Genomic DNA, 27,404 nt, shown 5'->3' on the forward strand with positions numbered 1-27,404 from the left:
TTTCCGAAATCTAGTGCTGCATGTGCGGAGTTTGCACGTTATCTCAGTGACGCCGTGGACATCTTTCCCATGCTTCGGTTTCCTCGCATTACCCCCCCCCCCCAAAAACGCAGGGTGTGGCGGTTAATTGTTGCTGTAAATTGTGTGTATTTGTATAGTCGAATCAGTGAGACTGAAAGTGTCGTGGGGTCATTTTTCGAGAATATGGAGATAACTGACTCACTGCACAACACTATGACTCTTTCGTTAGCTTATGGGTAACAATTTTGTTTTAAAATTAAAAGACATTACGTGGTATAGCAAGAATACAATAACTGTTGGACAGTTTATTCCATATGAAAGTACAAGTACGCATCAATTCAAACAAAAATAAGCTTACATATCATTGACAGAAGTAATCGAAAACACGTGCAAATAACGTTTTGCAAATCATACCTCACCGTAATGACGCGTAAGGGATGTGGATCTGGGAACAAGGATGTGATTGGGATTGGTTCCTGTCTTGGGTAAGTTGGAGTGGTATTTGCCTCTTTGCATGCTTTCCAACATCCTGTATCGTGAAACCCAAATGCAGTCAGTGTGTGTTATGTTCGTTCTCTGGGATATATGTCAGAAAGCTTGGCGGACATTTGCCAGACAATGTTTTCTATTGTGGGTCAGTCTAGGAGAAGGAAGCACAGACTCAAAATAGAGGACAATCCTATTCAAACAGAGGAAAGGAGGAATTTCTTTATCTAGGGGGTGGTGAATCCGTGGAATCCGTTGCCACAGGCGGCGATGGAGGCCACGTTATTTGGTATATTGAAAGAACTAGATAGAATGGAAGTGAAGTGGGTGATTCCAGTGATGGGAAAGTCTAAGACCAAAGTGTCGAGCTTCAGAATATAAATATGTCCATTTAAAACAGAGATGAGTAAATTTATAGAACTCAATGTCACTGAGGGCATTGTGTATGCTGAATGCTTCAGAGGTTAGAGGGTGAAGGCAGGTGAAAGGGGCTGAGAGGGATAAAATATCAGCCATGATTAAATAGCGGAGCAGACTCCAAAGATCAAATGACCTAATTCTGCTTCGCTGTCTGATGGTCATATAAAACACTGCTTACTTCCAGTTTACATGCGAATTTATGAGGCAGATTGATTTTTACTATCCCCATGTCACACACATAGGTGTTGACAAGTTGATTGACGTCTGAGAAAGACGTCATGAATTGTCTCGAATTATACTGCAGCAACGTTGAAGGACAGTCCGTAATGTTTTCAGCTTTGCAAACGGAAATATTATGTAATTTGTGCACTATAGCGTGCCACTTGCGGGTTACTTAGCAAATACAATATTCAGAAATTCCATGCTCTTCTTTACTGGAGTGTGTTACCTGCTTTCTAGATATCAATTGAATAGAGAATTGTGCAGTGCCATTTGTTAGTAATACAATCAATATTAGTCATATTTTACATAATTAAGACCCAATTGAATCACAATAAAATTAGACATTCTCTGTCAATATTATTTTTAATATTTAATTCAATAATTTGTTTTCTTCTGTAGCTTGATTTTCGGTCTTTGCTTGTAATTTCTTTTCATTGATTTTATTCAGTTTCTTTGTTTTCCGGAGAGTACCTGCAAAACATAATCCCGAGGTAGTATATGATGACAGATACGTACTTTCACAATAAATTTACTTTGAATTTTGAACAGATCGAACCCTTTTATCACTATTTGTAATGGTACTCGGAACGTTAGCCTTGATTTAAATTTTAACATGCAGAACACCAATGGACCGGAAAGGTCCGAGGACCTACAATGCTTGTGCCTAAAATGTAATCTATTTATTTTCATCCCATCTGTTTTCACACAGTCCATTTCCCACCTATTACCCGTCTACTGACATGCCTGTATATATGTCAGCAAAACGTCGTTCTCGCATTTTCAGACACCACGTTAGTGCATTCAAAGCGCCTAAAATTGACTGTAAATCATTTAGAATTCACTTGGACAGGTTTATGGATAAGACATGTTTGGCTGGATATGACCATCTGTTTCGGTATGAACGAGTTGTGCCGAAGGGACTGTTTCAAACTGTATTTTAAATATTTATTTAGAGACACAAATTAACAGGTCCTTCCGGCACCACGAGCCAGTACTGGCTATTTTATCGATGTGACCAATTAACCTGTTAGCATGCATGGCTTTTTGAATGTGGGAGGAAGCTGAAACAGCCGAAGGAAACCCAGGGGTCACCGGGATAACGTAAGAACTCTTTCCAGATAGTGGCGAGAATTGAACTAGGGTTGATAGCGTTTTAATAACGTCGTGCGAACCGCCACGCTACAATGCCGCCCCCTCAATGACTCCAACTTGTTCATGCATGAAGAACGTTCAGAAATCTACGGCTAAACCAACGTTATCTATTCATATGAATATTTTTGCCAATGAGGAAAGGGTGAAACAGTGAGGAATCATAGCTTTTAACGATGTTAACCTCCTCCTTAATGTTCACAAGAGGTAATATTGTACTTCTAGTGAGATTTCCAAAATAGAAGCAAAATATTAATAGCATATTAATACCACATCACTTGCAGTTTACCTTCTTTTAGACAGGCGGATAGCCAGGATTGCAGACATCAGGATAAGCACGATAAACACGGTAACGCCCAACGCTACGACTAAAAGGCCACCATACTCTGAGGCTGAAAACAATTTATGGTTATCTGAAGCTTTCTCTTAATAATTGCATTCAACACCTCTTTGCGCTACGCTGGTGATTTATCAAACTCGACTACAGGTTTGTGGAAAACTGCTTAAACTAGGAATTATATTCCATTTGGACGCTGACTGTAGTTTTATATATATAAAGGTGCCGACTTATCAACGTACTGCGCAGGGCCGTAGCATACGCGAATAATCTACTTTGTACTTACAGACACCTTCTTCACATTCTGCGGAAGCATTCGCTGCAACGTAAACAAAAGAGAATTTCAAATGACCGCGTTTAAGACACAAGCAGAAGTGGGGCAAGCGAGGGGGTGATCTCTCCTCATTACCTCTGATTCGGAGAGGAAAAAAAACCTGACGTCAGATTGCATTTCTGATATGCTATGCCCAAGATAAATGTACTTTCATCCTATAGGAACATAAATCTTTAAATAAGGCCGAAGGCACTGCAGCCACTGTCAAGAAAATTACAACTATAGAAACTAACGTGGCTAACAGCGGAACGGAAGAAAAACATATATTTCAGTTTAAAGCTGTGGAGAAGTCTTACTTCTACATTCATTTAAGTCCGACCGATATTTGTGCCACCATCAATGACACCAAAATTGACATTGTGGTGGAGAGTGAAGAACATCGCCTAGTATTAGAGTTGAATCTCGATGAACTAGAAGACTGGGAAAAGGAGTGGCAAACAGAACTTAATTCGGACAAGTGCGAGGTGCTGTAATCAATCAGACAACCCATAAGCGCTAGAATGCTGAAGAACGGAGAGGCCTCGGAGTACAAGTCGGTTCCTGAAAACGGAGATAGGATAGAGTGGAGAAAAAACGTTTTTTTCCTGCTTGCCTTAATCCGTAAGGGCGCTAATTGGGATGTGATTTAAAAATGTAGAAGCAGGTAGTGAAACAACGCTTGGAGTATTATGGGCTGTTGTGGTCACCAGCTTCCAGAAGGTTGTTATTACGCTGGGAAGGGTGCTGAAAATATTCTTACGAATTTTACCTGGAAAGTAGAGCTTTGGTTTAAGGAGAGGCCCCACAGAATAGTAAGTTTATTCTCCTTCAGCGTTATGGGGGGGTGGGGGGGGTGCTGAGCATATAGGGGCTAATAAAATAATGCGAGGTGTAGATAACGTGTATGTATGGCCAGAACCTTTATTCTAGTGCAGGTAACTTTAAAGCCAGACAGCATAGGTTTATTGTGAGAGTGGAAAGAGTTAGTCAGGACCCAAGAGGCACCTTGATGATACAAGTTCAGAACCGAAATGAGTCTTATTATAACAGATAAATAACATGGAATTTTGCTGTTTTGCAGCACCGATGGAATGCAATATATAACATCATTATAGTTACAATAAGTATTACATTAAAATAAATAATACAAACGGAAGGCAAAATACTGAGGTTAGTGGGTATGTGGAAGCATCTGTGAAATAAAGCTGTTAAGGCAGGAATAGCGAACAATGTTAAAAAGATATCTAGATAAAGCTTAGATAGAACAAACCCAGATGGACATAAGACACATGCAGAACCATAAAACTAGTATAGATAAACATCTTGTTCGGCATGGATGAGTGGACCGAAGTTTCATTTTTTTCTGTACCCTACAATTGTAAGGCTCTATCACATCAAACTAGTATCTTTAGATTTGCAGTTCAACTAACTGGCGGGTGCTAAATGCGATGGAGCTGTGGGATACGACAGATGACCTCGTGCATTCTAACAGTGGAAGCCTCATTCAGAACGATTGCACTGGGTACGCATGGCTGCATTTCCCCCGCCGTCAGAGGACAACAGATATTTGCGGTCTGAATATTCTTAACTCTTGTAATGTTCGTGAAATTCCTATCCCCAAGTCCATGCCCTGAATATGATCACCATATTCAAGATTCGTTACAATAGGCTAAATATTAAAAAATATAAAGGGTATTGGAAAAGAATAAAGAGTTGACGTTTCTGTCCGAGACCTTTTATCAGGACTACTTTACAATATCGCTGAGGCTGATGAATGTCATGGATCAAGAAACTTCTTCGCCACCCTGTCTACCTAAAATGCTAATTTCAGGAAAAGTTATTTTCCTCGATGTCTATTAATGAGATGCTTTACAATACTGCCGGTGCGCAGTGAATCAGAAGAAAGCTCTATGGGCGTCGCTGATCTCATGACAATGAGTCAAAGATGATGCATCAGGTTAGACGGTCGCCCTCAGTAAACGAAAAACAGCTAAACAGAATATACACAGTGAAAGATCTATTCATAAGCACGGGGCTGCTAATGGGATCTTGTTGCTTTCAGAATAAACACAAGTAATATTAACTCAATCAAGCAACAACACGTGTACATTGCACAACATGTGACAAAGACCTTCAGGTAAATGACCAGATGTTTCGGAACGTCTGCATAGGAACTTATGCCTATATAATCCACCAATATTGCATTATAAGTCGCATTTTTGGTAAAGATCAAACTCACCAATCACAGACAATTCCATGACGTTACTCGGAGCCGAGAATGCAATAGTACCTTTCACCTCCACAAGGCAATGACATACGTATTTCCGGCATCGGAACGCCTTAGGCTATACATGAAAAGCTTGTTTTGTTCACTGTTGTCGCCGGGCTGGTAAGACGAATATTCATCGTCACTATATTCATAGAAGAAGCACTCGTGTTTCGTGTTGGCTTTGCAGGTTTAAAGGAGATTGCTGCCTTCGGTCACCTCCTGCTGAAGTTGGGTACAAAAAGCTTGAGGGTGCTTGGATGTCTGTGGATAATATAACGTCAGAGAATCAGGCAAACAAATTCAGTGACATTTTCAAACATACGATCGACGTCAGATGACCTGCGTAGATTAGTCTTCTATCGTTCTGCACAACATTGTGGACAGATGGGCCTGTTCCTGTATTGCACTATGTTCGATACACTACAGAGTAATACAGGAATCTGAGAGATGCAGAGTGGCACTATACCGAAACAGTCAATAGAGCATTAAACTATAGCTTACGCGCCAGCCTCACTCATCGATTGGTACTGATGTTACCTGCACTGTATACCATTTTATACGAGATCATACACTCAGCTGCGCACACAGAACAATTTACCATGGCCAATTAAGCTACGGACCCATTGGAGGAAAGCAACTCCACGTGGTTATTCCAATGAGACGTCTGGTTAATAGAGTTCTTTTCTAAATCGGATTATTCTACTTCAATAAGGATACGTAACTGAGGGGATTCCATTGCTCGGTTCCTGTTTGCATTCGCACTTGTATCCCACCGTATTCAGCTCTAATGGAGGTAGATTTTTATGGGGCTCTGCAAGTTATTGGTAAGTGTCGAGCTGTTCCATCTGTCCATTCTCGTACGAACCATGAGAAGGAGAGACATAGATAGGTAAGAGAGAGTGGTGAAAGAGATAGAGAGAGAGAGAGAGGAGAGAGAGAGAGAGAGAGAGAGAGAGAGAGAGAGAGAGGAGAGAGAGATAGAGAGAGAGAGAGGAGAGAGAGAGAGAGAGAGAGAGAGAGAGAGAGAGAGAGAGAGAGGAGATAGAGAGAGAGAGGAGAGAGAGAAGAGGAGAGAGATGGAGAGGAGAGAGATGAGGAGAGAGAGGAGGAGAGAGAGAGAGAGAGAGAGAGAGAGAGGAGAGAGAGAGAAGAGAGAGAGAGAGAGAGAGAAGATAACACGACCCAACATATAACTTCTTCCTTCAATTATTTGGACTTCGTATCTCGCTACTAGAAAGTTACTGTCTGAGATGCTGCTCGCATCCGTGATAAGATATCCCCTTGCCTTAATGTTATTAGTCAGTAGCTCATGCTGCGCTAGATTTGACAGCACAAAATGGCCTTAGACCGATTTTGAGAATGTAGTAGTGAAGAACGATTTTTACAAAAGAACAGACAGACTTAACCATGAAGTTAAGTTAAAAGCAATGGACACACATTTGGAAAGAAATATCAATATCAACAACGCTGACAAATTTGCATCGCCAGTGATATTAATTCAAACAAATCATGCTTTTCCCCAATAACTTCTGAAATGATTCGGATCTCATCAAGACTTTGGCACAAAATCAGCGAGAATGTGTGTTGATCAGCGAGATGAGAACTGGCTGAGTGGTCCATCTCCCGAGAAAGTGGCAATTCGTTTCAATTGGTATTGTTAGTTGTAGATGAGATAAAAATGGGAAAATGATCATCAGTTTTCCACACAGAAAGGTTTGGTTTCACGGACCCCAGCAGTGTGCTTTAGGCAGCCCTACTTGCGATTCAGTGAATTGGGTTGCAACATGCTATAACACACAACCAGGGATTTTTGCATCAATGCCCATAGTTCAACATGTTCCCAATGAAAACATTTCTCGCAATGAAACTTAGTAGCACAGGTAGTGCACAGCGTTTAACTCGCTTACCAAGTACTGTTAATTGAATCTCATCACTCGGCACCCGATTTGCCTTTCTTGGGTACCAGCATTTCGTACATGCATCGGTAATTTCTTGGGGTTCTCGAACTCAAATTGGCTAGTGTGAAAAATACTGCCGGCTTTGAAAGGGTGACAGCACCGAACATTTTATTAGAGCCTGTTGAAAGATAAACTATTTTCTCTCCGGGTACTAGGGAATTTCACACTTGACGGTAATGATGCCTCCTTGAAATCCTATGCCTGACTTCGGTTCAAACGTGATGTTGGGTTTCGGAACACTTTCTGAAAATATAAAGGATTGCAATGAAGTCAGTTCAATGTCCAATTCATCTCGGACGTACGCACTTCATTCCCTACCATCCGACATAAAATAAAAAAAAAGTCTTTAAATATGACCTTCCGGGCTCAAGAACAGCTTCTATTCCACTATTAATAGACAATAACATGGTTCGGAAAGAACGGAACGATGGACTCTTGACCTTACAAATCTACCTCACGTATCTTGTATGTTATTGTCTACCCGCATTGTACCTTCTTTGCAACACTTTGTTGGAACTCTGTTGTTGTTTAACTTGCACCACCTGAAACACAGTCAAAATAAATTTATCTGTATCGGCGTTAAGCAAAAGATTCTTTCTCTGCATGTCAGTACATGGGACAACAGTACACCAATTTAACAATTTATTTTGTAATGTATTTTAAAGTTTATTTTCGGTAAGTGTTAATCAAGTTGATCCCAAAACGTTATCGAAAACTATTTACTCAATGTTTTGCCTTCAATTATTTCAGGAATAGCGTCCAACTTATTTCACTACAAAATATAGTTTCTTGAAAGTTTGTAAGGTACAGAAAATTATGAGGGGTACAGATAGGGTAAATATAAACAGACTTGTTTCCACGATGGCTGGATGAGACAAGAACTAGATATCATGGGTTAAGCGTGAAAGGTTAGGGGAACATGCCGTAGAATTTCTTCACATAGGAGGTGGTGAGAGTATGGCACGAGCTGCCAGCGGAAGTGACGGAAGCAGGTTCGAGTTCGACATTAGAGAGACATTTGTATAAATACATGGCTGGGAGGGATATGGAAGGCTATGATCGAAGTGTAGGTCGATGTGACTCTGCAGAATAATAGTTCTGCACCGATCAAGGATACAGAGAGACAGAGGTACTGTTATTGCTGCTCTAAATGTCAGCGGCGTATAACGCAGAAAGTATGGATCAGATCGGCCGAAGGACCTGTTTCTGTGCTGTATTACACCATGACTTAATAACTTTGCAGAATCGCCGTGCAGACGAATGATTATTCGTCGCTTTTCAGATGCTTTCAGTCCTTCCACAGTGGGAATGTGAATGTCTCCCTTTCACTTTTTTGATCATCTATAAAATCAAATGCTCTGGCAAATTTGTTTTCCCACACTGTTAACGAGGTAACCGGCTACTGAAAACACTTATGTGATCAGAAAGATTTGTTCAGAACTTTGCAGTAGCAAAGAGTTATATTTTTCCAGATTTCAAAAACATTCATGAGCAAAATCCCAGTATTCTAGAAATTGACGACAATGCATAAAAATGTGAGGTGAAGCACTTTGTAAAGTCACACCAATCTTGAACTTATACTATGGGATATTAGAGGCCTGGGCTACCGTTGAACAGAGAGATTTTGACACTAAAGTGCATAGGTTTTTGGAAGAGATATCACCGGGAATTGAGTACAGGAGAGCTATGTACGGTTATGGCCACCATGCTATAGGGCAAACGAGGTTAAAATGGAACTGTCGAAGGACTGACGAAGGGTCTCGGCAAGAAACGTTGACAGCGCTTCTCCTTGTAGATGTTGCATGGCCTGCTGTGTTCCGCCAGCATTTTGTGTATGTTGTTTGAATTTCCAGCATCTGCAGATTTACTCGAGAAGTTTTATGGAGTTGTTTCGAGGACTTAAAAGGGAGAGTGTGCTTCTGCTGTATTAAATTGAGCCAAAGTGATGCGTCAATCCCTGCACCCCATAAAGTGTTCCATGTAACAATTTCGGCTAATTTTGCTTCAGCGTACATCGTCCTAATGGGCCGTTCCTGGTAAAAGTATTTTCAGATTCTTCAACCTACTGTAACTCTGCTATACAGAGATATATTATCAAGCATGGTGAGCAGTTTTGGGCACGTTATGTAAGAAAGAATGAGCGGGCATTGGAAGGGTTCCAGGAAGCTCACGCAAATGATCCAGCTAATGCAAGGGTTAATGTATGAACTCATTTTAGGGATTGCCGTCGCTGGAGTTTAGAAGAATGGGAGCGGATCTCAATGAAACCTGTCGACTACTGAAAGGATTAGACAGATGTGCAAAGAGATTATTTCCGATAGCGGAAGAGTCTCGAACCTGAAAACACATGCTCAGAAATGTGGGGCATCATTTTAGAACAGAGATGAAAAGGAATTTGTTAAGCCAGAGGGTGATGATTCTGTGGAATTCATTGCCACAGACAGTGGTGGAGGCCAACTCACTGGGTATACTTAGAGCGGAGATTGATATATTCTTGATTCGTATGGGCATTAAATGTTACGGGAGAAGACAAAGAAATGGAGCTGAGAGGGATAATGGATCAGTCAGAATGGAATGACGGAGTAGACTCAGTTGCGTTAATGGCGTCTATCTCTTGAGTGTTTTGGGCAGATCGAGCTAGATAAATTAAATACATTAGATAAATGCGAAAGCTAATTGATATTTGCGCCTAATGCAACGACTATAAAATATCAACAATATTTACTTTAGTTGATCTTAAAATAATTGAATTTTATTCTACGTTTGACAGCCAATTGCCGTTATCAACTATGACTGCAGTACAGCTGAGGGGGTAGCATCACTCATTTCAAATTCTATACAATCCGGTGTTGACGCGTAAGGCCAATATCGGATAGTATCTAATCTCCAGAGTTGAAGAACAGATGTTTTTATTTGTCGAGAAACGTGACATAGCCCAATTGTGAGCCTAACTAAGGACTTCTTCCATGCCCCTGGCAACGCATTTCAGAGATATAGCCCTTTCCGTTTTAAATAAAAGAGCCTCGCTCGTGAGGTTTGAACTTTCCCCTTTCACTTTGAATGCAAACTCGCAAACATCAGGACAAAGGCAGGCGATATACTTGAAAGCTAACTGCATGTGTAAATGCCTAAATGTCGAAGATCGCACGGTTAGATCAAAGAGTTCCTGACTTCATTGTCAGGGCAGACACCCGAGGATGTCGATTTGAAAAAAGAACTGACATCATGCAACGACATCTGTGCTACATCGTACAAGACTCTTTTGGGAAGAGTTTGGCATAAGCAATGACATCCCATGGCAGCAGCTGTCCATGTTACCTACACGGTAATAAGAAACTCACCTATCACAGTCAATTCCATGAAGTGGCTTGGCGTTGAGAGCACAAAAATACCGTTCACTTCCACCAGGCAATGACATGTATATTTTCCTGCGTCACCAAGAGTCACGTTCAGTATTGAAATACTGGTATTGTTTCTTCGCTGTCCCAGATGGATTGGTGAATACCGATTTCCTCTGAATACGTAGAATACACAGCTATATTGCATGTTCGCTGTACAGGTCATATTGACATTGTTGCCTTCAGTAACCATGGCTGATGATGGGCGCAATATGCTCAATGGTGCTTGGGTGTCTGTAGGAAACAATATCACAAGTTTGATAAGAGTTAAGCACGAAGCTCAAGATTGAACTGAGTTATAATAAATGTAAATTTATATCAATTACTTTTGCTTTAATTAAACCTTATACTATATCGATGCATTAGTAGTCCGTATCTAAGTTTGAAAGGTGGTTTATAAGAATGACCCCAGGTCAGAAAAGTTTAACATGTTTGTGATCGAATCCGACGGAGTTGGGAAGGAAGAGGGGGCATCTTTTCGAAACGTACCGAACAATGCAAGAGTGAACGCAGGGAGGTTATTTATTTAGCACGATATTCTAGGATCTTATGAACAGCTTCCCAATAAAGAAACATTTCTTTAAAACGGATTTTTATCAGAGTGACGAGGGTGCTTCTGTGATAATTGTATCGTTGACACCATCGCTGCAAAGTTCAGGTAATTGGCTCTATTGAAGGAAGAGATTGGTCGGTTTGTGGATTGAAGTGCGGGTTAAAAGTTTCAGAACAGAGCGGAGAGAATAGAATTTAAAAAATATCAATGACCATCTGATCTGAATTGCCAATTTTCTTGCTTTCTTCTAGCCATAATTTTATGAATAGCGCGGAGATGCACACACACACACACACACACACACACACACACACACACACACACACACACACACACACACACACACACACACACACACACACACACACACACACAATTGACGATCGAGGGCTCGTCAATTTACCATCGGCAAAGAATCTAACAATTCACGTCTGAGAGGCTATTGGAAGCAATCGAAACAACTGGAGGAAAAAGATATTGGGAGAAAATAGAGACACATTGATAATCGCATTCCGTTCCTGTGTAGCTGAATTCGAATGCATTTTGGGGCAATTGTACTTCTAGAAGGCTAGGCAACCTAGATTAATGTAACTGATGGGTGGTATTACCTACAGTATATCATTCCCCTGCTGTCAATTTCTACCGCTCTGTCCTATCATCGACTTAAGAACAGTTCTTGAACTACAACTACTCTAAAAGGGACAACTTGATTTACCAGTATGCATGAAATTGGCTCGACCCATATTACCATGTTGATATATTGCATATTGCAATGAACGATCTGGACAGAGACAGCGTATCATATTTAGTAAGGTATTTAATACATTATTTGGTGTCATTGTAATTGATGAGTCCTTATTTCTCGGGAAGTTTTCTTCTTACGAAATAACGTTTATTCTTCATATTTGGAAACTCCAGAACATAGAAAAAAAAACATTGAAATTTATTTTCTGTGGTAGAGTGACAAATTCTGTACACAGCAAATCCAAGTACAACTTCATCAGCAACTTATAGAACAGCAGAAACATAGTATCCATCTCCTATAGTCAATGTCCTTATTTGAAGGCTAGAGTACTAAAGCCATTTTCACCCTACAGTCGATCTGTAGCAAATGTAGCAGAACATGCTGATGGTGATGTTTCAGAAGCGTTTAAGTAGATAATGAACATGAAAGCACGTTATGGTATTCGGTCCCGTCTAATTTTGCAATATGGTTGCCGCCGATACTTCTGACCAAACGGCCTATGTATGTCAGCTACTGATCTATTTTCTGTGTTCATTATGAAGAAATGGTCCTGTGCACAGAATCTTTAGTAATGTTAGACCTGCTTTTGTAGAGACACAGGAAAATGTCTCTTTCTAGTGTCACTATCTATCTCGTGTTCTGTATCCACGAGAAGACTGTACCTCAGGGATGCAGCTGGCAAAGCGCTAAAAATTATTTTCTTTAAGCTTATTCAGTAAGAGATACCATACGGTAACAGGCCTTTCTGCCTCAACGAGGTCGCTGCGTAAAATTGAAACCACGTGACCAATTAACCTAATAACGCTTACGTCTTTGCACTGTGAGGGGAAATCAGAGCACCCGGAGGAAACACACGCAGACACGGGTCAACGGGCAAACTGTTTACAGATAGTGGTACGAATTGAAACCCGGGCCTACACCGTAAAGCGTTACACCAACCACTACACTACAATGTCGCTCCTAGAGCTAGACCTATTCTATTGCCAAGCCTATCCATAATGCTGCCAATGATTGGTATCGTTTATCAGGATTTCTCTTTGCGATTCTAATTATTAAAATGAGCTGAGATGTCTTGGTCTTCAATTTGAATATTCTCAATGAATTATTCTATTTCAATGTACACATGTTAAGAATCATTGTTCGAGGAATATATCGAATGAGTTAAGATCACTTTGACGTGTAATGACCCCGCATTGGTGATAATAAACCTACCCATCACAATGATTCCATATAATCTAAATTTCTATAGCTCAAGTTAACTTATACAAATAACGTTAGATATGTAGGTGCGTAAATTTTTTTTTCACGGTGCGATTCTGAGTTTACCTCTGAAAAACTGAATTGGAAGCTGTACGAAATAGCTCTGTCCTCATTTTCTGCAGTCGAACGGCCGCATACCCCAGCAATTTTTTTTATACAGCCGAACCATTGAAGGCACACTTACCAGGTATACTATAGGCTAATATAACTTGGCACAGAGTGGAAAAGATTAATTCATCTAAACACACGAAGAATCTTTTAAAAAAAGTTGCAATTCCATGTGGCCCTGGACTCCGAGTGTCTGTCACGGAATGCAGCCTCTCCTACCCGTACACTGTCTACACTTCTCGCTACCTCGATAAAGCACTCTATATGATAAAATATATCCCTCAACCGTGGGATTTTTCTCCTCTTCTCTCTTCTATCGGACAGAAGATACAAACGCTTGATAGCACATAATAACCTGCACTTTAACGATTATCTCGTACCATCACAATCTGCTCTTATTCCATCTTGTTATTTACCTGCACGATACTTCCTCTGTAACAACAAAAACAGTAACACCGCTTTCGTCATCCTGTTATTGATTACGCCCTGTACTACCTCCTCAAACTTCTTCTGTTTAAAATTACCTCTACGTATCGTATGCACAAGTAATATATACTCCATATGTGGGTTATGCGCTAGTAATGGATCAATATAAATACAATACTAACAATTTGTTTGGAGGTTCCATTTGCTACAACAGTATAAATACACAGTGTACTTCTGGCATGTTTACAATGAAGATCACTCTCAGGGTAAACGCAATAACACAGACAACGTGCAAGTTTCTTTTTACTTACCAAGCATTGTTAATCGTATCGTATTACTAGGCCGAGATTTCCTTCTTCTGGGTTGGAACATTTCGGAAATGCACCGGTACGTTCCATCGCTTTTTGAAGTTAGATTTCTAAGTGTGAAAAATGCTACTGGTTCCGAAATGGAACGAAACTCGAAAATCATCCGAGAACCCCTGAATAAATAGACTGTTTTATCCTCGTCGATGAGAGTGTTACACTTGAAGATGACAACACCACCTTGCAATCCCGTGGCACTTGTGGGCTCGGCAGTGATGCTGGGCGTCGGAACCTCTTCTAAAAGTACAAGGAATTGATACGTCAGTTACATTTGATTTTTATTGGCTGAAGTGGACATGATGTCTGTGAGGATTCTAGAAATGGTAAATACAAGCAGGCTTTTTCCAGTCAGATGGAATGAAACTGGAACTACATGTAATGGTTTAAGTGGGAAAGGTGAAATGTTTAAAGTAAACATGAGGGCTACTTCGCCACTCAGAGAGTGGCGATAGTGTGGAGCGAGCTGCCAGAGGAATTTGGATAGTTCCGCGTGCAAGTCGATGGGTCTAGGCAGAATAATAGTTCGACACTAACCAGATGAACCGACGGGCCTATTGCTAGCTTCATTGTTCTGTCACTCTATGACTTTATTGCCAATTACATGTTGTATTCCTGAACTTCGATCTTTGAAAACAGGATATGAATATAATATATTTATATTTGTTTATTTATTTATTTAAAGATACAGCGCGGTAACAGGTCCTTCAGACCCTACGAGCCCGCTCTGCCCAATTCCACAATTATTCTAATAATCCACGGAATGACATGCAGAATGACGGCACGTGGAGGACGTAGAAAACTCCTTACAGACGACGGTGAGATTGTACCCGGCTCACCGAAGTTTGTAAAAATCTTGAATATACCGTGGGTGGTGCGGTAGTGACCATACCACCCAAAGAATATTGTTTTTTTTCATAAACCAGCGGAATATCCGAGTGCTGATGAAGCCTTCCCAGTGTACATTTGAATAGTTGCATGCGTTCGAGAATATTACTGCCTAAGGAGTGGAAGTGTCACAAAACAGAAGGTTCCATGTACTCTGTTTAACTGTATATAAAATGTAAGCCTTTGGCAGTTTTTATTCTAAATGCGTCAAGCACGTGTCAACAATTTTATTATAGTTGTATCTCAACAACATTTCTTCCTTCCATGTTATAAAACAGTTTCTGCTTCTCTAACTCTAGGTGCATTAGGGCATGAGATAGATGTGTTCTTCACCCTATTGTTTGACTCAGTGAACTTGCTTAATTTTATACTTTCTGGAGCCCCGGCGTATGTCTCGATGAAAAGTGCAATTCGTTTTAGGAGCCGGACTTCAGATTTTGTTTGGGATATGTGACACCTAAATGATGGACCGGCATCATAATTTTGACACTGAATCAAAGGTTATTTAGGTAGACGGAACTTAATAAATGAAGTACTACGTTAAGCGCTTTAGATTTCAATGTAATGTGCCAAAATAAATTCCTTGTTTCAAGTATCTGTGATACTTGAGAAGTTTTATGGAGTTGTTTCGAGGGCTTAAAAGGGAGAGTGTATTTCTGCTGTATTAAAGTGAGCCAAAGTGATGCGTCAATCCCTGCACCCCATAAAGTGTTCCATGTAACAATTTCGACTAATTTGGCCTCAGCGTACATCGTCCTAATGGGCCGTTCCTGGTAAAAGTATTTTCAGATTCTGCAACCTACTGTAACTCTGTTATACAGAGATATATTATCAAGCATGGTGAGCAGTTTTGGGCACGTTATGTAAGAAAGGATGAGCGGGCATTGGAAAGGTTACAGGAAGCTCACGCAAATGATCCAGCTAATGCAAGGGTTAACGTATGAACTCAGTTTTAGGGACTGCCGTCGCTGGAGTTTAGAAGAATGGGAGAGCATCTCAATGAAACCTGTCGACTACTGAAAGGATTAGACAGATGTGCAAAGAGGTTATTTCCGATAGTGGAAGAGTCTAGAACCTGAAAATACATGCTCAGAAATGTGGGGCATCTGTTTAGAACAGAGATGAAAAGGAATTTGTTAAGCCAGAGGGTGGTGATTCTGTGGAATTCATTGCCACAGACAGTTGTGGAGGCCAACTCACTGGGTATACTTAGAGCGGAGATTGATCTATTCTTGATTCGTATGGGCATTAAATGTTACGGGAGAAGACAAGGAAATGGAGCTGAGAGGGATAATGGATCAGTCAGAATGGAATGACGGAGTAGACTCAGTTGCGTTAATGGCGTCTATCTCTTGAGTGTTTTGGGCAGATCGAGCTAAATAAATTAAATGCATTAGATAAATGCGAAAGCTAATTGATATTTGCGCCGAATGCAACATGACTATAAAATATCAAAAACTATTTACTTTAGTTGATATTAAAATAATTGATTTTTATTCTACGTTTGACAGCCAATTGCCGTTATCAACAATGACTGCAGTACAGCTGAGGGGGTAGCATCACTCATTTCAAATTCTATTCAATCAGGATTTGACGCGTGAGGCCAATATCGGATAGTATCTAATCTCCAGAGTTGAAGAACAGATGTTTTTATTTGTCGAGAAACGTGACATAGCCCAATTGTGAGCCTAACTAGGGACTTCTTCCACGCCCCTGGCAGCGCATTTCAGAGATATAGCCCTTTCCGTTTTAAATAAAAGAGCCTTGCTCGTGAGGTTTGAACTTTCCCCTTTCACTTTGAATGCAAACTCTCAAACATCAGGACAAAGGCAGGAGATATACTTGAAAGCTAACTGCATGTGTAAATGCCTAAATGTCGAAGATCGCACGGTTAGATCAAAGAGTTCCTGACTTCATTGACCGGGCAGACACCCGAGGATGTCGATTTGAAATAAGAACTGACATCATGCAACGACATCTGTGCTACATCGTACAAGACTCTTTTGGGAAGAGTTTGGCATAAGCAATGACATCCCATGGCAGCAGCTGTCCATGTTACCTACACATGGTAATCATAACTCACCTATCACAGTCAATTCCATGAAGTGGCTTGGCGTTGAGAGCACAAAAATACCGTTCACTTCCACCAGGCAATGACATGTATATTTTCCTGCGTCACCAAGAGTCACGTTCAGTATTGAAATACTGGTATTGTTTCTTCGCTGTCCCAGATGGATTGGTGAATACCGATTTCCTCTGAATACGTAGAATACACAGTTATATTGCATGTTCGCTGTACAGGTCATATTGACATTGCTGCCTTCAGTAACCACCGCTGATGATGGGCGCAATATGCTCAATGGTGCTTGGGTGTCTGTAGAAAACAATATCACAAGTTTGATAAGAGTTAATCACGAAGATCAAGATTGAACCGAGTTATAATATATGTAAGTTTATATCAATTACTTTTGCTTTAATTCAACATTATACTATATAGATGCATTAGTAGTCCGTATCTAAGTTGGAAAGGTGGTTTATAAGAATGATCCCAGGTCAGAAAAGTTTAACATGTTTGTGATCGAATCCGACGGAGTTTGGAAGGATGAGGGGGCATCTAATTGAAACGTACCGAACAATGCAAGAGTGAACGCAGGGAGGTTATTTATTTTAGTATGATATTCTGGGACCCTATGAACAGCCTCGCAATAAAGAAACGTTTCTTTAAAACGGATTTTTATCAGAGTGATGAGGGTGCTTCTGTGATAATTGTATCGTTGACACGAGCGGCTGCAAAGTTCAGGTAATTGGCTCTATTTAAGGAAAAGATTGGTTAGTTGACAGATAGACAGTATGTGCGGTTGGGAGACTGTAGGTCTGACACGGTGGTAAGCAGCACAGGGGCGCCGCAGGGAACCGTACTCTCTCCGGTCCTGTTCACCCTGTACACATCAGACTTCCAATATAACTCGGAGTCCTGCCATGTGCAAAAGTTCGCTGATGACACGGCCATAGTGGGGTGTGTCAGGAATGGACAGGAGGAGGAATATAGGAAACTGATACAGGACTTTGTGATATGGTGCAACTCAAACTACCTGCGTCTCAATATCACCAAGACCAAGGAGATGGTGGTGGACTTTAGGAGATCTAGGCCTCATATGGAACCAGTGATCATTAATGGAGAATGTGTGGAGCAGGTTAAGACCTACAAGTATCTGGGAGTACAGTTAGACGAGAAGCTAGACTGGACTGCCAACACAGATGCCTTGTGCAGGAAGGCACAGAGTCGACTGTACTTCCTAAGAAGGTTGGCGACATTCAATGTCTGTAGTGAGATGCTGAAGATGTTCTATAGGTCAGTTGTGGAGAGCGCCCTCTTCTTTGTGGTGGCGTGTTGGGGAGGAAGCATTAAGAAGAGGGACGCCTCACGTCTTAATAAGCTGGTAAGGAAGGCGGGCTCTGTCGTGGGCAAAGTACTGGAGAGTTTAACATCGGTAGCTGAGCGAAGGGCGCTGATTAGGCTACGGTCAATTATGGATAACTCTGAACATCCTCTACATAGCACCATCCAGAGACAGAGAAGCAGTTTCAGCGACAGGTTACTATCGATGCAATGCTCCTCAGACAGGATGAAGAGGTCAATACTCCCCAATGCCATTAGGCTTTACAATTCTACCGCCAGGACTTAAGAACTTTTAAAAAGTTATTATTAATGCTTTTTGAGATAGTGATTTAGATGCATATTATATTTTTTTACTGAGTTAAGTATTGTATGTAATTAGTTTTGCTACAACAAGTGTATGGGACATTGGAAAAAAAGTTGAATTTCCCCATGGGGATGAATAAAGTATCTATCTATCTATCTAGTTTGTGGATGGGGGTTACGGGTTAAGAGTTTCAGAACGTAGCGGAGAGAATAGAATTTAAAAAATGTCAATGACCATCTGATATGAATTGCCAGTTTTCTTGCTTTCTTCGAGCCATAATTTTATGAATAGCGCGGAGATGCACACACACACACACACACACACACACACACACACACACACACACACACACACACACACACACACACACACACACACACACACACACACACACACACACACACACACACACACACACACACACACACACACACACACACACACACACACACACACACACACCACCCGATCGAGGGCTCGTCAATTTACCATCGGCAAAGAATCTAACAATTCACGTCTGAGTGGCTATTGGAAGCAATCGAAACAACTGGAGGAAAAAGATAGTGGGAGAAAATACAGTCACATTGATAATCGCATTCCGTTCCTGTGTAGCTGAATTCGAATGCATTTTGGGGCAATTGTACTTCCAGAAGGCTAGGCAACCTAGATTAATGTAACTGATGGGTGGTATTACCTACAGTATATCATTCCCCTGCTGTCATTTTCTACCGCTCCGTCCTATCAGCGACTTATGAACAGTTCTTGAACTACAACTACTCTAAAAGGGACAACTTGATTTACCAGTATGCATGAGATTGGCTCGACCCATATTACCATGTTGATATATTGCATATTGCAATGAACGATATGGACAGAGACAGCGTATCATATTTAGTAAGGTATTTAATATCATTATTTGGTGTCGTTGTAATTGATGAGTCCTTATTTCTCGGGAAGTTTTCTTCTTACGAAATAACGTTTATTCTTTATATTTGGAAACTCCAGAACATAGAAAAAAAACATTGAAATTTATTTTCTGTGGTAGAGTGACAAATTCTGTACACAGCAAATCCAAGTACAACTTCATCAGCAACTTATAGAACAGCAGAAACATAGTATCCATCTCCTATAGTCAATGTCCTTATTTGAAGGCTAGAGTACTAAAGCCATTTTCACCCTACAGTCGATCTGTAGCAAATGTAGCAGAACATGCTGATGGTGATGTTTCAGAAGCGTTTAAGTAGATAATGAACATGAAAGCACGTTATGGTATTCGGTTCCGTCTAATTTTGCAATATGGTTGCCGCCGATACTTCTGACCAAACGGCCTATGTATGTCAGCTACTGATCTATTTTCTGTGTTCATTATGAAGAAATGGTCCTGTGCACAGAATCTTTAGTAATGTTAGACCTGCTTTTGTAGAGACACAGGAAAGTGTCTCTTTCTAGTGTCACTATCTATCTCGTGTTCTGTATCCACGAGAAGACTGTACCTCAGGGATGCAGCTGGCCAAACGCTAAAAATTAATTTCTTTAAGCTTATTCAGTAAGAGATACCGTACGGTAACAGGCCTTTCTGCCTCAACGAGGTCGCTGCGTAAAATTGAAACCACGTGACCAATTAACCTAATAACGCTTACGTCTTTGCACTGTGAGGGGAAATCAGAGCACCCGGAGGAAACACACGCAGACACGGGTCAACGTGCAAACTGTTTACAGACAGCGGTAGGAATTGAACCCGGGTTGTCTGCGCCGTAAAGCGTCACACCAACCACTACACTACAATGTCGCTCCTAGTGCTAGACCTATCCTATAGCTAAGCCTATCCATAATGCTGCCTCTGATTGGTATCGTTTATCAGGATTTATCTTTGCGATTCTAATTATTAAAATACGCAGAGATGTCTTGGTCTTCAATTTCAATATTCTCAATGAATTATTCTATTTCACTGTACACATGTTAATAATCATTGTTCGAGGAATATATCGAATGAGTTAAGATCACTTTGACATGTAATGACCCCGCATTGGTGATAATAAACCTACCTATCACAATGATTCCAAACAATCTAAATTTCTATAGCTCAAGTTAACTTATACAAATAACGTTAGATATGTAGGTGTGTAACAAAAAATATTTTTTTTTCACCGTGCGATTCTGGGTTTACCTCTGACAAACCGAATTGGAAGCTGTACGAAATAGCTCTGTCCTCATTTTCTGCAGTCGAACGGGTGCATACCCCAGTGAATTTTTTTATATAGACGAACCATTGAAGGCACACTTACCAGATATACTATAGGTTAGTATAGCTTGGTACAGATTGTAAAAGATTCATTCATCTAAACACACGAAGAATTTTTTTAAAAAGTTGCAATTCCATGTGGCCCTGGGCTCTGTGTGTTTGTCACGGAATGCAGCCTCTCCTACCCGTACACTGTCTACACTTCTCGCTACCTCGATAAAGCACAATATATGATCAAATATATCTCCCAACCGTGTGATTCTTCTCCTCTTCTCTCTTCCACCGGACAGAAGATACAAAGGCTTGAGAGCACATATAACCTGCCAATATCCCTCAGTCCAAAAGCTCTCGCACTTTAACGATTATCTCGTATCCTCACAATCTGCTCTTATTCCATCTTGTTATTTACCTGCACGATACTTCCGCTAGAACAACAAAAACAGTAACACCGCTTTCGTCATCCTGTTATTGATTACGCTCTGTACTACCTACCTCAAACTTCTTCTGTTTAAAATTACCTCTACGTATCGTATGCACAAGTAATATATACTCCATATATCGGTATATGCACTAGTAATGGATCAATATAAATACAATACTAACAATTTGTTTGGAGGTTCCATTTGCTACAACAGTACACAGTGTACTTCTGGCATGTTTACAATGAAGATCACTCTCAGGGTAAACGCAATAACACAGACAACGTGCAAGTTTCTTTTTACTTACCAAGCACTGTTAATCGTATCGTATTACTAGGCCGAGATTTCCTTCTTCTGGGTCGGAAAATTTCGGAAATGCACCGGTACGTTCCATCGCTTTTTGAAGTTAGATTTCTAAGTGTGAAAAATGCTACTGGTTCCGAAATGGAACGAAACTCGAAAATCTTCCGAGAACCCCTGAATAAATAGACTGTTTTATCCTCGTCGATGAGAGTGTTACACTTGAAGATGACGACACCACCTTGCAGTCCCGTGGCACTTGTGGGCTCGGCTGTGATGCTGGGCGTCGGCACCTCTTCTAAAAGTACAAGGAATTGATACGTCAGTTACATTTGATTTTTATTGGCTGAAGTGGACATGATGTCTGTGAGGTTTCTAGAAATGGTAAATACAAGCAGGCTTTTTCCAGTCAGATGGAATGAAACTGGAACTACATGTAATGGTTTAAGTGGGAAAGGTGAAATGTTTAAGGTAAACATGAGGGCTACTTCGCCACTCAGAGAGTGGCGATAGTGTGGAGCGAGCTGCCAGAGGAATTTGGATAGTTCCGCGTGCAAGTCGATGGGTCTAGGCAGAATAATAGCTCGACACTAACCAGATGAACCGACGGGCCTATTGCTAGCTTTTTTGTTCTGTCACTCTATGACTTTATTGCCAATTACATGTTGTATTCCTGAACTTCGATCTTTGAAAACAGGATATGAATACAATATATTTATATTTGTTTATTTATTTAAAGATACAGCACCGTAACAGGTCCTTGAGACCCAACAAGCCTGCGCTGTCCAATTTCACAATTATTCTAATAACCCACGGAATGACACGAGGAATAACGGCACGTGGAGGACGTAGAAAACTCCTTACAGACGACGGTGAGATTGTACCCGGTTCCCCGAAGTTTGTAAAAATCTTGAATATTCCGTGGGTGGTGCGGTAGTGACCATACCACCCAAAGAATATTGTTTTTTTTTCATAAACCAGCGGAATATCCGAGTGCTGATGAAGCCTTCCCAGTGTACATTTGAATAGTTGCATGCATTCGAGAATATTACTGCCTAAGGAGTGGAAGTGTCACAAAACAGAAGGTTCCATGTAATCTGTTTAACTGTATATAAAATGTAGGCCTTTGGCAGTTTTTATTCTAAATGCGTCAAGCACGTGTCAACAATTTTATTATAGTTGTATCTCAACAACATTTCTTCCTTCCATGTTATAAAGCAGTTTCTGCTTCTCTAACTCTAGGTGCATTAGGGCATGAGATAGATGTGTTCTTCACCCTATTGTTCGACTCAGTGAACTTGCTTAATTTTATACTTTCTGGAGCCCCGGCGTATGTCTCGATGAGAAGTGCAATTCGTTTTAGGAGCCGGACTACAGATATTGTTTGGGTTATGTGACACCTAAGTGATGGACCGGCATCATAATTTTGACACTGAATCAAGGGTTATTCAGGTACATGGAACTTAATAAACTGAAGTACTACGTTAAGCTCTTTAGATTTCAATGTAATGTGCTAAAATATATTCCTTGTTCAAGTATCTGTGATTTATTTAATCCTATAACAATATCATAAACTACATATATTCAAAAGAAGCATTTCAACAGTACTAATATTAGGAATAGAGAAAGTCGAATTGACTTTGAAGTTGATGTGAATGTAGTAGGAACATGATAGATGAATTAACATACGCAAATGGACTTCAGGGAATGTCATAGACTTTTGTGTCTGACAGAATATTATTAGCAGATTGTCACCATGAACAACAATGTATCTCTTGATCTATGTTCCTATTCTTCCAGTTCTTCACATCTGCAACAACTGTAAGTTTACACCAACAAATGTATACCTTACAATAGAAATTGTTTGTAGCGGTTATACCAATCATTGTATTGTATTAATTGAAAGGACTTACCCAGAGCTCTTCCATTTTCTGCAAGTAGAACTGTAGGAAATTGAAGAAAGAATACACAATGAGTAAAAGGCTCCAGTTCGTTGTGTTAATATCAGCAACACTAAAAATACATTTGACTGGTGTTCTTCAATACAAACTCCTGACAAAGGTTTTTGAATTGTTATCCGCTATAATGAAGACGGGGGCGAAGTGGAATCAGTTCTATACTAAATGAGGGCTAAGGCGCTCCTTTCGTCCGTTACCCTGCAGGTCACCCTTGTGCAATGTGCAGCACCATCTTAGCCCCCAGATCACGCCACCAAAACATGGGACAGGAGGTGGATGCTGGTACGAGCAGCTGGTGCATATCACAAATCCTGCTTATGCGACCACTGACACCAGCTAGGCCATCTCCGAAGAGTACTAATGATGGCTGGCGTCACTGACTTGTAATGACATTGCCTAATCGACAAGAACAATCATGGTCTGAGACCACGACCGCCTGCGTCATATGACATGACATATAATGATGATGATCCTGATAATGATAAGAAAGGCGCATTCAACTGCAGACACTGGAGTATATAACCATATAACAATCACAGCACGGAAACAGGCCATTCCGGCCCTCCTAGTCCGTGCCGAACTCTTAATCTCACCTAGTCCCACCTACCCGCACTCAGCCCATAACCCTCCACTCCTTTCCTGTCCATATACCTATCCAATTTTACCTTAAATGACACAACTGAACTGGCCTCTACTACTTCTACAGGAAGCTCATTCCACACAGCTATCACTCTCTGAGTAAAGAAATACCCCCTCGTGTTTCCCTTAAACTTTTGCCCCCTAACTCTCAAATCATGTCCTCTCGTTTGAATCTCCCCTACTCTCAATGGAAACAGTCTATTCACGTCAACTCTATCTATCCCTCTCAACATTTTAAATACCTCGATCAAATCCCCCCTCAACCTTCTACGCTCCAATGAATAGAGACCTAACTTGTTCAACCTTTCTCTGTAACTTAAGTGCTGAAACCCAGGTAACATCCTCGTAAATCGTCTCTGCACTCTCTCTAATTTATTGATATCTTTCCTATAATTCGGTGACCAGAACTGTACACAATATTCCAAATTTGGCCTTACCAATGCCTTGTACAATTTTAACATTACATCCCAACTTCTGTACTCAATGCTCTGATTTATAAAGGCCAGCGTTCCAAAAGCCTTCTTCACCACCCTATCTACATGAGACTCCACCTTCAGGGAACTATGCACTGTTATTCCTAGATCTCTCTGTTCCACTGCATTCCTCAATGCCCTACCATTTACCCTGTATGTTCTATTTGGATTATTCCTGCCAAAATGTAGAACCTCACACTTCTCAGCATTAAACTCCATCTGCCAACGTTCAGCCCATTCTTCTAACCGGCATAAATCTCCCTGCAAGCTTTGAAAACCCACCTCATTATCCACAACACCTCCTACCTTAGTATCATCAGCATACTTACTAATCCAATTTACCACCCCATCATCCAGATCATTTATGTATATTACAAACAACATTGGGCCCAAAACAGATCCCTGAGGCACCCCGCTAGTCACCGGCCTCCATCCCGATAAACAATTATCCACCACTACTCTCTGGCATCTCCCATCTAGCCACTGTTGAATCCATTTTATTACTCCAGCATTAATACCTAACGACTGAACCTTCTTAACTAACCTTCCATGTGGAACTTTGTCAAAGGCCTTGCTGAAGTCCATATAGACTACATCCACTGCCTTACCCTCGTCAACATTCCTCGTAACTACTTCAAAAAATTCAATAAGGTTTGTCAAACATGACCTTCCACGCACAAATCCATGCTGGCTACTCCTAATCAGATCCTGTCTATCCAGATAATTATAAATACTATCTCTAAGAATACTTTCCATTAATTTACCCACCACTGATGTCAAACTGACAGGTCTATAATTGCCAGGCTTACTTCTAGAACCCTTTTTAAACAATGGAACCACATGAGCAATACGCCAATCCTCCGGCACAATCCCCGTTTCTAATGACATCTGAAAGATCTCCGTCAGAGCTCCTGCTATCTCTACACAAACTTCCCTCAAGGTCCTGGGGAATATCCGGTCAGGACCCGGAGATTTATCCACTTTTAAATTTCTTAAAACCGCCAGTACTTCCACCTCTTTAATTGTCATAGGTTCCATAACTTCCTTACTTGTTTCCCACACCTTACACCATTCAATATCCTTCTCCTTAGTGAATACCGAAGAGAAGAAATCGTTCAAAATCTCTCCCATCTCCCTCGGCTCCACACATAGCTGACCACCCTGATTCTCTAAGGGACCAATTTTATCCCTCACTATCCTCTTGCTTTTAATATAACTGTAGAAGCCTTTCGGATTTACTTCCACCTTATTTGCCAAACCAAACTCGTAACTTCTTTTAGCTTGAAGTAGATGAAGTAATTGTACCAACAATTTCCACTGGTTATTTCACCCACAAACGACTTTCTTGTTACCTTCTATAACATGTTTTCACTCCGAGAAATGAATTAATAAGTTCAAATATCACTGCAGAAATCTGGACAGCTTTAGTTTTTCTGCTGATATTCAAAAAATACTAAAATAGTTGTCATCTTGTTATATGCACTCCACCTGCTAGGAAGGCTAGGGCCCATGATGAAGATGGATGAGTTTGTTACTTTTGTGTATCGACCGACAAGAAATTCAAGCTAGGGGGATAAAATATCGTAACAAAGGCAAGTGCAGTTTGCAAAGCAAACAAAGGCAGAGGCCAAATAAAAGTAACAGTTGTTTTAGGAGAATTGAGGGCCATAGATAATTGTAGAACCGGAGTGGTCAATGTTGAAAAAATGGGAGCCTTGACGAGTCAGATAGTTAGGTCTTGTATTTGCTTTTGATTTCCTGTTTTTGTTTTGATACTGTGCTGCAGGAAAAATAAGGCAACTATCATAGTTCACATGGTAGCGTGTGCATTTTCTAACGGGGAGAGAGACAGAGGGGGAGACAGAGAGAGGGGGAGAGAGAGAGGGACAGAGATAGAGAGAGAACGAGAAAGGGAGGGAGAGAGAGCTTTTGTCTATGTCTCACGTCTCCGTAATTATGTTTAAAAGAGCAGGAAATAGACAAGGAGAGCGCGGAGAAGAGACAGAGTGAGAGAGTGTGTTAGTGAACTGGTTGGTGGGGTGGGGGCGCGGGGAGAGCAGGATAACAGCTACAATCAAGTTTTCGAACACAAAAATAATACCCAGTTGTAGCAGAGGCGAAAACCAGAATTATCTGTTATAGCTGAACTCTCGCACTCTGTTAGCTTTGCGGCTGCATGTTGCTCCAACGCTAATTAAACAACTCCGAACACAATATTCTACATGCACGGTATCTAATAAGGATATCAGTTGCTTTCCTCAATGCTATTTACCTGATTGCAGTTGGGACGGTTAAGTGCAAACCGATACTCACCTAACATCAATATGATGAACAGCGAAAGCATTTTTTCTGACACACGAAGTCTAGAGCAAACACGGTGACCGTGGTAAATTCAGTTTCGGTGACAAAGTGGTTATAATATATCTTCTGGATGAAACGGAAGTCACTGTTTAACAACGCTATCTAAACTTTGCAGCCTGTTCCACATACAACTTCCTTAACAGACGATAAGTGACACAAGAAGAGGAAGGAAATTGCCTCATATCCACCGAATACAATTTGCAAATAAAATCGAAGCAAATTTTTGGGCTTAGACGTTCAAAGTAACATATCATAAATATCGGAGGAACTCAGCAGGTCAGTCAGAATACATTCAAATGAATAAATTGTCGACATTTCTGGCCAGGATTCTTTCCCAGGAGTAGAAAAGACGGGGGGTGGGGGCGGGCGGGTGGAATGCCAAAAAATACATAT

The 27,404-nt window shown here is 40.8% G+C and overlaps 1 protein-coding gene and 1 long non-coding RNA gene across 2 annotated transcripts in view; one reads left to right on the forward strand and one right to left on the reverse strand.

Moving 5' to 3' along the window:
- LOC140715955 (uncharacterized) overlaps positions 1-23,025 on the forward strand; it is a 50,758-nt gene extending 27,733 nt beyond the window's left edge. Inside the window, exons 3-4 of the long non-coding RNA XR_012096225.1 lie at positions 22,320-22,452; positions 22,823-23,025. This is a non-coding gene — a long non-coding RNA (uncharacterized lncRNA). The remainder of the gene's footprint in view (positions 1-22,319; positions 22,453-22,822) is intronic.
- On the reverse strand, positions 307-27,130 carry LOC140715953 (immunoglobulin superfamily member 1-like). Its single transcript, XM_073028552.1, has 11 exons — positions 26,964-27,130; positions 23,494-23,523; positions 21,588-21,878; positions 16,999-17,289; positions 13,977-14,267; positions 10,517-10,807; positions 7,125-7,418; positions 5,188-5,478; positions 2,922-2,954; positions 2,588-2,690; positions 307-1,620 (listed from the first exon to the last, which is right to left on the reverse strand). The coding sequence occupies exons 1-7, from the start codon at positions 26,992-26,994 to the stop codon at positions 7,327-7,329; spliced, it is 1,317 nt and encodes a 438-aa protein (XP_072884653.1). The 5' UTR covers positions 26,995-27,130; the 3' UTR covers positions 307-1,620; positions 2,588-2,690; positions 2,922-2,954; positions 5,188-5,478; positions 7,125-7,326.
- Positions 27,131-27,404: the final 274 nt, after the last annotated feature.

The sequence above is a fragment of the Hemitrygon akajei genome, chromosome 24 (genome assembly GCF_048418815.1).
Source record: "Hemitrygon akajei chromosome 24, sHemAka1.3, whole genome shotgun sequence".
NCBI lineage: Eukaryota > Metazoa > Chordata > Chondrichthyes > Myliobatiformes > Dasyatidae > Hemitrygon > Hemitrygon akajei.